This window comes from Stylophora pistillata, chromosome 8, assembly GCF_964205215.1.
Source record: "Stylophora pistillata chromosome 8, jaStyPist1.2, whole genome shotgun sequence".
Lineage (NCBI taxonomy): Eukaryota > Metazoa > Cnidaria > Anthozoa > Scleractinia > Pocilloporidae > Stylophora > Stylophora pistillata.
In genome coordinates this window covers 19,306,447-19,320,502 of record NC_142526.1, presented here as the reverse complement: position 1 = coordinate 19,320,502, position 14,056 = coordinate 19,306,447, and the positions used below count along the sequence as shown (strand labels likewise).

Genomic DNA, 14,056 nt, shown 5'->3' with positions numbered 1-14,056 from the left:
TATTCAATTGAACTCGTTTTCTAGAATTGGAACAAAAATTTGGAACGAGATGCCTCTTACATTAAAGCATCTCTCAAAATATGACTTTAAGAGAAAAATTAAAAGAGTACTTTTCAATATTCTGTCTTTGGAAGACTTCTATCTCGACATACGAAACCTCATTCAAAAGGTCAAATTTTCTTAAGGTTTTTAATGTATTTCTAGAATAATGAGTATAGCCTTAATTGTACTATCTTTGTATTTTTGTAGTATCTTTGTTTTTATACCTACTCTTTTTATTTAACTTCCTGATTTATGTAAACCTGTATACTTATTCTCTCTAATTAATTTCCTGATTTCTGTAAACTTGTAAACCAATTTTTTTCTTAGTTAAGACATGACCCACCTAGATTGGCTAGCTACCTGTGGGCATGTCCAATTTGTTAAAATAGTCATTAGTCATTAGAAATTAGAATGAATAAAATAAATAAAGGCAGAATTTTTTACCTTGATCCAATACCAAACTCTCCTAGCTAATTTACATGAAAATGTGTAGCAACTATAGAGGAGAATTCACAATCAGATCTTGGTAGTTAAAGGGTGAACTCTTGAACCCCTAAAAATGTCTAGCTTCTAATTCCTCCTTGACAGATTGAAGTGGTTGTAGACAGAAGGTTATACTGTATTAAAGGAATGTCAGGACATAGTCACCATCTAAGTCTCTCTTAAATCAGATTCCACTCTACTATTGACCAGTGTCAGGTTGTTCAAAACACAATTAACCTAACTGAGATTAGTGCAAATTTTTAATTCACTTAAATAGCTTTGCCAAGGGATTTTTCTTAGTTTTGAGTCATATTGAGATAAACCCCAACAAAACCTCAGCTCTTATACACACTCTTCTACATAAGAAATTAAAGCCAAGGTTATCTTTAAATCCTAGCGTAACGTTAACCCCTTTTCAAACCACCCAGCCCAGAGTTATATTCACCAGAGAAAACGATGAAAACATTTGAATAGATGTAACATCTGGATAGCAATATTATACCATCTTCAAAATAGTTATCCTAGGTCTCTTTTTTAAGACTTTTCCTTTTACCTTCATCTGAAAACTGCCACTGGTTTTGTTTTATTTCATCAACTTCACCATTGGTCACATTGTCGCTGGCATCAGCATTAACAGTTTCATCATTCGAGTTGTAAATACCATGATCTTCCATGGTGTCTTCCATTGCCTTTTTCTCTAAATCTATCACCTCCATGTCTTTGAGGACACCTGGCTCACTCTTTGACCCTTCTTTGTACAATTGTACCGATTTGTTTCTTTTCTAGCTCTCAAAGTAAAGCACAATACTGGATTCGACAAAATATTAGACGTCCAATCAGTCTCCTAGGACAACCATTCGCTAATGTGTACATATGATAAAAACTGCAGTGTATCTCGACTCGTCAATTATGATTCAAGAGACGTCATGGAGTTTCTAAAATCCCACTTCGATAGAATATCTTACGGCAAAATGAGGAGATCCACATCGTAAGTACTTCTTGCAGATAGTTCCAAACCGAACTCTGTACAATCAAATTTTTGGACAGATTGAAGGACTTCAAACTTGGCTTCAAGCACAATTCTTGTCCAGGAAGACTATAAAAGAAACCTTAACGTTTCCATCATGAAACCAGAAAAGCTGTTCAACAGAGCATAGCCAGCGTAACAGGTAAAAAACTGTTATTTACGGGCTGTGAACCTCCAAGGCGAAATCACCCGTTAAACAACAAACGGCGGCCATGACAGCGGTTTTCTTAGTGACCATGGCTGTATCACTATAATAGCTTAGTGGCCACTCCTGTAGAACAAACATGGCGGAATTTTTGATTCAGTGAAAGTGGCATATTTACCTCATGATCTTTTTTCCTACTTAAATTTGATTATCAACACACTTTAAGGCAAAAATTAGCGATGCTCAGACAAAGCTTGTTTCGGCTAAGGAGTCCTAAGACCTTCCTCAGAGTAGCTTGGCCAGGAAATGTTAATTTAAAATTAGCAACGAAGTACGAGGTAAACCTGTCTTATGTAACTTGAAGGCCAAGTGACACTTCAAGTTTTTTATAACAGCTTATCACGCAATTACTCTTCATTGCAATGTGAATGTCGTTATTGTATTAATCTGATTGCGGGGCCAGTGATCAGACATGCAAGCTTTTTCTCGCGAAGTTTTTGATGTGCCAAATAAATTTATACTGGATAATAAATTATTATATAAAGTACCTGTATGGTGCCTATCATTCAGGCCCCGGTTGTTCGAAGGATGGATAACGCTATACACTGGATAAATCTCTGTCCGATGGATAGCGCTGTACGTTTTGGTAACACTTATCCGCTGGATAGTGATTTATCCGTTGGTTAGTGTTATCCGCCCTTTGAACAACCAGAGCCTGATGTTTAAATTTCTTCACATTTAGGTGAAGCCAGTGAGCAACCTCTTTCAAAAAAGAACGTTGATATCCTCTTCAAGACATGCATTGACACGTGCTGAACCAAAAGGAGCTCAAAAACCAGCTGAAGATGTTTTTAAGCGATCATCAAAGAGGGGTCCTGTAACATGGGCTTCACTTGCTCTTTGTGCACTTGCTGGCGGAGGACTGCTGCTCTATGTACGTCACCTCAAAGAGGAGAAAGAACAAGGTAAAATAATCAGTAACACCATCCGCTAATTTTCCATCATGCTTGTCAGAGGTTTAGCTGATGGGAGGAGCGAGAATGATCCCCCATCTTTGGTAAAAATAAGAAACCCCACTGCTGAAAAGTTCCTCATACAACTAAAAACAAAAATGTAAGCTTTTTTGCAACCTATGAAGTTCTTATGGTTATTTGAAGTCTCAAGCTGCCTCACTGGGTAGAATATTAATGACTCGTAAGAAGTTTGCTGTGGAAAATTATGTGGGTGTTGAGATGGCCCCTTTGGTCTGTACATTGGAATCCAAATTTAAAGACACAATTTTTCATATGGAAAATTTTACAAAATTTGTCAAAGTATCTCTTTCAACATAGGAGTTTACATCCATTTATAGTGAGTAAACCTTTAGAGAAACCCTAGGGTCTGGGTGAACTTTGATGGATTAGAACCGCTTAAAAGGGAAGAGTTCTAATACTTGCAGTTATTTAATGACTAAGACGAAAGGAGTAAGCTCTGGATGCCAAGCAAGTCAGAATTGTATGCAGATTTTACTTAAAAGGAAACTCAGGGTGAGCTTTTATATAATTCATAAATTGTATCCATCTACAACCTGCATGCAAAACCTACTTTTTAATTGCAAGAGCAGAAAATTCTAATCAGTGAAAGTGTCATCCTTTCAGGGTAAAAGATGAAGCACTTTTGAGCCTAGTCAATGAAGAAATAAGAAAATGTTTATGTAAGATGGAGTTAATGCTAATTTGAGACCTAAATGTATCTAAATGTAGTGAAAAAGAAGCAGAAGAACAGATCCCTAGGGAAAGTTGCACTTGGTGGACCCTTCAGTCTAATAGATCATGACGGAAAAGCTGTTACAGACAAGGATTTTCATGGCAAATGGATTTTGCTATACTTTGGCTTCACCCATTGTCCTGATATTTGCCCTGATGAGTTAGAAAAAATGGGGAAAGCAATTGACCTTGTTGGTAAGCTGAACAAAATGCCTGAGAATTGTTAGTCTTTTACCTCTCATGAGTGATCAAGGGAGAATTTCTCCTTACAATATCATTACAATATCAAGAAGACAATGAAGTGATGAGAATAATAAAAAAAAAAAAATATCAGTTGGGGGATTATTAGTTGATCCAATACCAAGCGCTCCAAGCTAACATCACAAGAATAATCGTATGATAGACAGTAAGAAGAATTACTGATGCTGAGGAGATCTTGGGAGTTGTAGGGTTCACACTGTGCTTGTACTTGTATCAGACATTTTTTTCAAATTAATGTACATCACTTTCATAAATGGCTGCTGGATTGATATTCTTTTGTTTAAATTCAAATTAGCCTCACTAGCCTCGCTTGAGATAATGTCGTATGATGCACGATCCTCGCAGTAGAGAGCACTATTTGTGCAATAGCGAAAATCAGACCTGAAAAAAATCAGGCCTGTATGAGATTCCAACCACTGACCTCTGCGATACTAGTGCAGCCCTCTACCAATTGAGCTAACAAGCCAACTGGGAGCAGGCCGTTAAGTTGATTCGTAATAAACCCATGATGATAAATCAGATACGATGAATATATGAAGTTCATATATTTTGAACTGCGGTTGTAGATACCTTATGATGCACGATCCTCTCTACTGCGAGGATCGTGCATCATATGGTATCTACAACCGCAGTTCAAAATATGTGAACTTCATATATTCATTGTATTTGAGATAATGTATTCTTTTGAATTTTGAACTGGAGAATGAGGCCAGAAAGGCTAATTTAAATTTAAACAAAAGAATATTAATCTGGCAGCCATTTATGAAAGTGGTCAATGGTCTCATCTTTGTCTCTCTTGAGCAGTGTTTTAATTAGCATATGAGTTTGCAATAAAAATTCCTGATAACAGACCACATGAATTAATTTGCATTAATTTCCTGTGGAACAATGAAATGCTTTTATATCAGTAGGCAGGAAAGACATCTTTAGGTCCTTAATCCCAAGATCCAATTAGCAATTTTTCACTCCAACCACTGTGTAATTTCTTGTAAATTAGAGGGGAGAGTTTGGTGTTTCATTGTGATGTCATTCTCTAGCTGATAAGCCTGTCTGTTCCCATAACCTATATGCAAGATAACATATTGGAATCACAGGAGAGAAGTTAAATGTTGATCACATTTGGGAGTTGAAGAGTTAAAATTATAGTACATGTATTTTTGTAGTTTGACATAAATGGTAGTAATTCTTTGGCAAGTTCTGAAATTGAAGTAACTGGATACAGAGTGAGTAGTTTCAGATAACAAATTAAAGAACAGGGCTTGACACTAACGGTAGCCCACTAGCCACGGACTAGTAGAAATTCAGTTTTGGCTGGTGGTTTTCGGTTTCCACTAGCCAATTTGGCTGGTAATCAAACTAAAATTGTCGGAACGTCTAAGATGTCACCAGCCACTTGGCTAGTAAGTTGAAAAGTTAGAGTCAAGCCCTGAAGAAGGTTTTTTTTTTTTGCATTTTATATTACTATCATTGTCTGCATTTCTTCATTTTGTCTTTTGATGTTCTTAGATGAGAGCAAAGATGCACTTGGTGCAGAGCTTCAACCCCTCTTCATAACAGTTGATCCATCGCGAGATGATGTCAAGGCTGTGAAGCAATATGTCCAAGGTGCGTCTGGTTTTGCATTTATGGAAATTCCTTAAATAAAAAAGTTTTTCTTCATTCAGTTTTAGGTACCCACTTCTTTGTCCCTTATTAACTACATGTTTCTCCTGTTGTAGAGTTTCATCCCCGTCTCCTTGGTCTGACCGGTTCGCCTGAACAAGTCCAACAGGTTTGCAAGGCTTATAGGGTATACTTCAGTGCAGGACCAGCAGATGAAGACAATGACTACATTGTAAGTGAGTCATGTTATGGAAATTGAGGAATTCTGCAATGTCCTTGGCTGCTATGTGTTGATGATTTCACTTTTTGACCCTAAGAGTGACTAGAATCTAATTTCTCCTTACAATATCACCCTTAAATCAAACATTTATGTCACAAGAATAAAGGAAATGATCATCATGACTAAAGAAGCTGTTGATTGTTTGACAAATTCTCCTTGTTAGCACTATAGGAAATGTATGGAGAACAGTATAAAGAATAGGCATACTGATGGTAAGGTGTAAAGTGTTCACAGACTGAAGTAGACTGTTAAGGTGTAGTACAGGTTGATTGCAATTTATGATTTCTGACCAGGTTGACCACACCATTATTCAGTACCTTGTGGATCCTTCGGGTGACTTTGCAGAGTATTTTGGACAAAATAAGACAGCAGAGGACATTGCGGCAGGGATTGTGAAACACATGATGTCAAACAAATTCAAGCAAAAGAAATAATTCTGTAGAAACATTTGTTCGCATCAAATACATCAAGTGGAGGATGATCTGCAGGCACTGCCAGAATTGGCTTAGGAAAAGCAAAACGTAAATTTATCAAGAAAACAGTCTTAGAACATTTTTTTTTAATTAATCCATTTATCATTTCATTTACTTGTTACTTTTCTGACTTTAATTTGTATACTGTGTTGCTCATGTTTTCAGCCAGGTCATTGCATTTAACAATATTGCAGTTGAATCCTGTCAAATGTGAACATTAAACTCACAATCAAACTGTCATTTGCAAGTTTTCTAGACCATCCACAGGAAACGAAAACAAATAAAACCAAAGGAAATCCTTTCAACATTCAATTTAAATTACACTATGGTTCTCAATCGCCAACTGCTTTAAACAGACACAAGCAAACGTTCAAGGAAACTTAATGAAATGGGGTTGGGTTGCCTGTAATGGACTGTTAGCATTCTTAGTTAGTAACTTGCTTCTTTTGAAACTAGAAGAAGCTCTAATAGTAATGTAGTGGTGAGTGGGTGCCTAACAATCCACCCAGAGAGAATGTCAACTTAAATGGTAAAATTTATAATTAACTGAACTTGAGAGAGTAAATCAGACATTTGTTGTAACATGTTTATTAATTAATCAAAGTTAAAAAACACTGAATTGAGATCAGTTCTTGACAGGTTTTATTTGAATAATTTCATCTGTAAAGTTTTGATCTTACACTTCAACCAATTTAATGTATACCCGCTATAGATATGGTGATGACAGTTTTAGGTATTAGGTAGAAGCAAATCCTTCTGATATGGAATACAACACTTCAATCATCGCAATTGTAACATTTTCTTACAGTGAGTTATGCATTTATTTAATGGTAGTAGATCTAAACCAGGAAGAAGTGATGCCACACCCATTTCCTCCAGATCTACTACTTAGTAAGTAACCATGTTATGAACACTTTGCAAATAAAATGATCCCAAGAGCTGAAACTTGACATTAAATATATCTCATTAACCAAGCGCAAGGGCTGTACTGGGAGAATATTGGCCCGAGGTCTTGACAGTACAGACCCAGCGCAGCAAGGTCCATACAAGAAAGACCGAGGGCTAATACTCTTCCAGTACGGTCCTGAGCAAGCTTGGTTAGTAAGAGATTTATTATACGATTGAAGTTCAAACGGACACAAGTGCAGTATCATTCAGGACCATTCGGGACAGTGCCCAGTCCAATACTTAGAGAATATTGGACCGGCAATAGAGCATTTTGATTGGTTGATTTTAGTTATTGGCCCTCTGACTGCCCGAGTTGTGTAATAAAACCATTTATTGCCCCCCAAAAGTTGTAAGTCCTCTTGCTAGGTATTTTACAGCCTATTAGTTTAAAGGCTTGTGAGGAAGGACTACCCACACACACATGATCAGAATACATGGTCACATGTAACCCCAGGTTCAAACCACATATTAAATATTGTTATATGCCAAGACGAGCACTATGATTGGTTGATTCTTGGTCACATGCCCCAGATCAAATTTAAATGTATCCCGACTGCAATACAGTTGTGCAGTTGTTGCCTGCGCACCAAATACAACAGCATGTTTTTCCCTTGGGAATGTTTAAGGGAAAAAGTCTAAATAAATAACAAAGCACACATTGTATGGTCCCTTGGGAAACCAGTTAGTTTTGTTTTCCCTCGAGTCCTGATGTTTCCCTCAACTTTGTCTCAGAAAACATTGCAACTCTTGGGAAAACAAAATTAATTTAACTAACCGGTTCCCTTGGGACCATACCTAAAGTGTATAATTATTGTAATTCAACATTACTAGTTGGTAACAAATAGGTAAAGTTTTGTTCCTTTCCAGTCCAGTGAAAGGAAATACTTCATGCGTTTTACCACCCTGTGATTTTAATCTCTTACAGGAGAATTATCTTAAAATAGTAAAAAAAAAAATTGGCAAATGGATCAGCTCCCTGAGATCAGTACATTTGCTCTGGGATGGGTTGTTCAAAGCTAAATTATAAGCTACTGAAATTAACAATTTTTGGTTTCGTTTAAATTTGTAGCTTGGCAAAGGAAATTTTAAAAGCGTTTCTATTTTTTACTTCAGTTTTGTGTCACATGAAGCCCTATAATAAAGCCCTTTGTTAAGCCCTTTATGTCAAGAGAAATCAAGGACATGTTAGACTTGATATGCTTTAATGTGACAGCGTGATGCTGTTAGTGAGTTTCACAGGCGCTTACGAATACTTGGCTGTGTAGCCGCATGATGCAGGTCCAGTCGAGGCCCACAAATTGACCCTTGCTCACCATAGTCTCCAGTAGCTCAGTGGTTAGAGCATCCGACTAGATCACAGAGGGTCGTGGGTTCAAGTCCCATCTGGGGCTCGGATTTTTCTATTACACTAAAATTGTTTCATCTTTACATGTTAGACTTTTAGTTTTGGATTATCACTTCACAATCCACCTTTTGAACAACCAGGCCCTGACTTAGACTCATTTGGATAAAACTGTACTACTTTGTTGTTGCACTGACACACCACTCTCCTAATTGCCCTTGTTGAATGGAGGTGTAATGGCTAAATGTGATTACAGTGAAGCAAAACGTGCATGACCCCTTAATTAAAGCATTCTACAAAGATATAATTAAATACTGATTATGTGCAAAGGGCGCTTATTAAATTTATGGACTTTGAGTGGGTGCTGTATTTCATTTCACAATTTTCAGCAAGCAGTAAGTTCATTTTCAACAAAACAATAAATAAAACATCTTGAAATTGTACCACAAAAAGTGAATTTAGAAATTTTTTTTAAGCTGGTAAAGAAAAAAAATCCTCTTACTTAATTTTTTTCTTTCTTTTCTTATTTTGGGGGGAGACCTTAATCAATATGGGTGCTTAATGAAATAAATAATTAAAAGTACTCTAAATAGGTGCTATTCATATCCCTTTATTTTGATGTCTCAGTTAAAACTGTGACAGAATGCCTTGCAGTCTTTTTTTTTTCCCTTAATGAAGTAAATATTAAATAAATGTCAGAAGAGATTGGGATTAAATACTGGGTGTGCGAGACACAAGTGTCACGCTTAACCCCTTCTAATGCATAATTTTAGTGTTCCACTCTTTGTTGGGATAAATTTTAATACTAATTCACCCAGACTCACCCTATAGAAAAAAAGTTTTTGTACCAAAATTGTTAGCACCACAACTCTGCTGAAAGTAATAATTACTCTTGGTGCATAATGGTGCAGTTACCAAACAGTACTAATTGGTTAAAAGCAAGAACTGATCCCTTTCAACATTCTACAAAGATCACATCAAAACACACTTTCAATAAATGGTATTCAAATTACTGTTGATCTCTCCTTTACTGGTTTGATAGACTGTCTTTTAGTCAATATTGGGTGAATGAGAAGAGATTAAGACATACATGAAACAGGTGTGGCTGATATGAGTACCTTCCACAAACCCTTCATATTTCATATTTTCAATTAGCATTGCTTTGTTTACTGGGATGAAATTGAACACAGATTCATACAGTCCTGAGAGACGGAAATGAGTTAAGAAGGTCAAATGTCCCAATAGACCATATATCAATGAAAGTAACTTGAAGTTACCTCAGTTGTCCAAGGCAATAATTTGTTATAGACCATTTCTTTCCACTGATAAATGCTTGAATAAGCATCACAGGCATCTGAAAATGATTGAACATAAAGAATGGCACAGGATCACTGGCATCCAGAACTCCATCTTTACCATTCTGCAAAACCTGCAGAAACTCTCCAAAACCTTGCTGGAAAAGCCAAACTTTGGCAATTTCATTGTATAACCAGTAGACGTGGGTAGAGGAAGGAGACGGCTCCACTGGAACCTCAAGCTGAAATCGAGTATCCATGGCTCCACGGATAGCTCTCTCAAGATCTGGCTGCATGTCATAAGAGACAATGGCAGAATGGAGCCGTGGGTTGCACTCAATACAGTACACCTCACCAGTTTTCTCATCTTCCAGGAAGTCAAAACAAATGCAACCTGTGAGTTGCTTGGCTCTGCAAAACTCCACTACCCACCTTTTGATTGCAGGGTGTTGGACAACATCATAATCAATCTGCATTGGTGAACAAGGACATACCTGAAAGGCTTGGAGATATCCATTCACAACGATGGCATTGGCTGCGAATTCCTTTCCCCTTATGAACTGGTGGATCAGGTATGGATTATTACTGTTAACCTTTCTCTCATAGCAAGCAATATAGTTATCAAATTCTTTTGCATTGCTTGGTATGTAAGTGAAGTTTAATCGGTCTTCAGAATATGGCATCAAAGGTTTCAGAAAGTAGTGGCCTTTTGAGAAAAGACCCTTCCTAGCCATTTCCTGGACTTCACTTGTACTATTCACTTCCTTAAAGTACGGCACTTGAAGTCCAAGCTCTTGGCATTCCTTAAGAAAAAGAACCTTACTGTCAAGAATAGTGGTCAACTTTGGGTCGTCAAAAACAAGACATTTTATCAAAGGGTTTACTTCTGCCAGACGCTGTTTAATGATTGTGTCTGCTACAGCCGTCTTTGTGTGGCTAACTGGAATATACCAATCAATATTCTCAGCCTTTGCAACATTTATCATTCCATTAATATATTTTTCTTTTCCATTGTAGGAATTTAAATTTGGCACTGTGTAGAATTTTGAAATGAAGTGAGACCATTGAACAGCAGAGCACCAGAAGTCTTCTGTGTCAGCCACAATAACTCTGTGACCAGCTTTGCCCAAGGTTTTGGCAATGTGGAGACCTTTGGTGTGAGCAACACCTGACACCAGCACAGTCTGTCTGAGTTTTTCTGCAATCTGTTGATCTTGTCTGGTTCTCTTTCCAAGCAGCCAACAACCAATGGTGAACAGAAGACAGAATGGTGTGGCAAAGAGAAGCATGAATAGGTAGACAGCAGCTTTCATTCTGTACCAGTGTTGGCCAAAATACATCACAGGTTTTTGTCTAGCACTCTCCATTTGGTATCACTGCTTGAGTAAAAATTTATGGAAGTCAGATTACCTTATGTGAACGGACAAACTTGTCAGAAGGAGAGTGTCAGTTTTACTCATCCCCTACATCTCTTAACTTATCTACAGGAGATCAATGTATAACAACTAAAAGGAAGTAATACTGATAATCACAACAATGGCTGGGGGGGAGGTCATTTATCTCAGGTGGTTCCAAAAGGGAGGCTTATTGGAGAGGCTGCTCATTGGAGAAAGGAGTTTATGAATGAAGGAGGGGGAGCACTCATCAAAAACTTCCTTCAGGTCAAAATAACAGGTCAAATTATATTTCTTGTGAATTATTATGCAGATTTAGAAAGCTTCTTACAGTATGCGTTTTCTTTAATTTAAAACCTTCAATATTAAAACAAAAGAGCAAAATGGCGCAAATGGATAAAGATCCAACTACCTGGCAACTACCTGGCAAAACTACCTGGCAACTACCTGGCAACTACCTGGCAACTACCTGGCAAAAAAGAGTTTTGTTATGGGGGCAGGGGAAAGGTGGGGCTTATGAACCTAAGGGTGTTAATGTTGGAGACTTTAAGTTCCTGACAAGGGCCTATTAGAGAAGGAGGCCTTATAAAGGGCCCGGTAGGACGTTTGCGTAATTAATTGGCTTACTGGAGTTCAGAACCGGTTGCTAAATTGATCACCTGATAAACTTGACAAATGTAGAACATTTGGTTTTTGTGTCACGCGCTTCTAATCAAATTTCAGGAGTCCCTAGATCACAATGACTTAAATACATCTCTATTATTTTTTCTTTATCGAATTCTTAACTCAAAGCTTTTTGAAATTTGCGAAATGATTTCAGGAGTATTTAGAGAGTTACATAACTGATAAAATTTCACCAAGTGGAAAAAGAGCACTGCACGCCACAGTGGATGATTCTTTTCTGAATCATCAAGAGACGAAAAATGGAAATCAAAACGCTTCACTCACAGATAAAATAAGGCTACTTAGCCGAGTTTGGTGACGCCCACCGAATAACAAAATCTTATCTTCCATCACCTCGCCCATATAACGGAACAACCGGCATACCTTGTATTTTTAGGTACACGTCCAAGAACAGAGAATACCACATAAAGAACAGCAATCCGGAATGAAAGCCGTAAGTATAACACCCAAATAAAAAGGCTTCTTTCATGGATTGACACTTGCTATCACTAGGATTTCGAGGGCTAGGAGGAGATTCAATGTAAATGGTGGACAACGACGTGTGTGGAGTTAGCATAACGTGAGACCTAGCCTTATTTTCAGCGGAAGAACAAATTACCTACCTCTATATACGATCCGCACACTTGTGTCGCAGGCAAAAAAAAAAAAGCTATTCTAGGTATCTAGGAGAAGCGGCACAGAAATTTAAATCTCACAGGTTTTGATCGTCCCGTTTTGTACTTGACTTCATCGAGTGTTCAGATGCAGTAAGCAACGCGTACTCTTGGCGTTACTTTGGCGTGACTGTGGGTTGAGCGTCGAGGGTCTCGCTGAAGACCTGGGCCCAGTTGTTCGAAGATCGATTAGCGCTAACCCAGGATTGAATTTTAATCCAGGTTTCTATATTTCTCTGTTCAAAAGCCATTTTAAGATAATTTTCCCAATTCTTCTTAGAGCATTCAGTCATCAAATTGTAAACAAATGGAATTAAAGTGAATTTTATTTTAAAGCTTTCAGATCTGCAATTAAATTTCCCGGTAACCCTGGGTTATCTTAACCCCCTTTGAACAACCCGGCCCTGGGGTTTTACGTTTTACCCATCAGCTGTCAAAGTCAAATTTCTGGATGGGAAAACTGAGAGTAACCGCACAGTAACCCAAAAATAAACTTGAGTTGGAGTGACCAAGCCTTCGTTTCAGAGACGGAGAGAAGCAAGTTAAACAGGTGTCAAGCGAAATGTGATCTTGCATCGCAGCTCAGCAGAATAACATCTGAGCTACCTCTTACTTCCGGTACACTTGTGCGAATAGAGAGGAAGAAGCGCCGAAAAAAGGTAAATTGCATAGGTTTTTATCATCCCTTTTTGTACTAGACTTCGTCATATAGTCCGATGCAACGCGAACTATTAATAAGTAACACGTACTCTTGGCGTGACTGTATTGGGTTGGGTCTCTGAGGGGTTTCTCAGTAAAGTTAGCGAATGGAAAACCTGAAACCCCAAAAACTCGATTTGGAACTACCGAACCACTTTTTCTGGACACAGAGAGAAGCGTGTTATGTAATCAAATGTTGATAAGTAACCATAAAAAATTGCGATAATATATTTATTGTAAGAAATGTACAAGTTTTTTTAGAGACATGTTTAAGCATGCTTATGCCATCTTCAATCAATGAGTAACTGAACGTGAGTAATTATATAATCTGCACACGGAAAGCGATAAAAACTCGTATATTTTTTAAGCATTTTAACACATCTCCTTCCTGTAAGAACAAATACTCCCTTTCTTGCTTTAGTATTCTGGATTCTGCCAACAACTCAATTGATTTAAAACTCAAAGAAGCTTTTTATATAAATAAGATCAAACCTGAACTTAACAAACAATTACAGCATTATAACACTTTTCTAACATTTTAGTTCACATCTTTAATTCCATGTTTGTTGTCACGCTGTAATTAGTACCCGCTTTTGCATTACATCATATTGTAAATATTTTATTCATCTAATTGTCTGTTATATAATTACTCACGTTCAGTTATTCATTGATTGAAGATTGCATAAGCATGCTAAAACATGTCTCTAAAAAAAGTTGTATATTTCTTACAATATTTATCCTACTTGCTACTACTACGACCTATAGAATCAAAGCTCCAACTCTGAGCTGTAAAATCATGATGTAATAGCTAATTTGATCATGGCCTGTAAAGTTATATTAATTTTGTTTGCATCTGAAATATCGATGACTTCTGTAAGGACTTCTCTGTTCCACCTTTCCCTCTGACGAAGGGATATCGCTAAAAATATCACCTTTAGAAACTTTTTACAGTGATCTGTCTACGTTATCAACAGAAAGTTACC

The 14,056-nt window shown here is 37.4% G+C and overlaps 3 protein-coding genes across 5 annotated transcripts in view; 1 reads left to right on the top strand and 2 right to left on the bottom strand.

The window, feature by feature from the left end:
* Nucleotides 1-1,789, bottom strand: part of LOC111338728 (cilia- and flagella-associated protein 74) — a 38,259-nt gene extending 36,470 nt beyond the window's left edge. For both annotated transcript variants that reach the window (XM_088730287.1, XM_088730288.1), the window contains exon 1: nucleotides 1,079-1,789. In XM_088730287.1, the coding sequence (XP_088586413.1) occupies nucleotides 1,079-1,241 (163 nt within the window). In that variant the 5' untranslated portion in view covers nucleotides 1,242-1,789. The remainder of the gene's footprint in view (nucleotides 1-1,078) is intronic.
* Nucleotides 1,790-1,824: 35 nt separating this feature from the next.
* Nucleotides 1,825-6,298, top strand: LOC111338733 (cytochrome c oxidase assembly factor SCO1). The gene is made up of 6 exons (XM_022945249.2): nucleotides 1,825-2,035; nucleotides 2,440-2,662; nucleotides 3,440-3,637; nucleotides 5,210-5,308; nucleotides 5,422-5,537; nucleotides 5,879-6,298. Exons 1-6 carry the CDS (start codon nucleotides 1,937-1,939, stop codon nucleotides 6,017-6,019), a joined length of 876 nt encoding a protein of 291 aa, XP_022800984.1. The 5' UTR covers nucleotides 1,825-1,936; the 3' UTR covers nucleotides 6,020-6,298.
* A 2,644-nt stretch (nucleotides 6,299-8,942) lies between these two features.
* Nucleotides 8,943-12,510, bottom strand: LOC111338713 (uncharacterized). Of its 2 annotated transcripts, none has more exons than XM_022945229.2 (2): nucleotides 12,324-12,510; nucleotides 8,943-11,022 (listed from the first exon to the last, which is right to left on the bottom strand). In XM_022945229.2, exon 2 carries the CDS (start codon nucleotides 11,008-11,010, stop codon nucleotides 9,622-9,624), a length of 1,389 nt encoding a protein of 462 aa, XP_022800964.2. In that variant the 5' UTR covers nucleotides 11,011-11,022; nucleotides 12,324-12,510; the 3' UTR covers nucleotides 8,943-9,621. The 2 variants fall into 2 exon arrangements, with proteins under 2 accessions (XP_022800964.2, XP_022800963.2); XM_022945228.2 differs by having other exon boundaries at nucleotides 8,943-11,019.
* Between the last annotated feature and the right edge of the window lie 1,546 nt (nucleotides 12,511-14,056).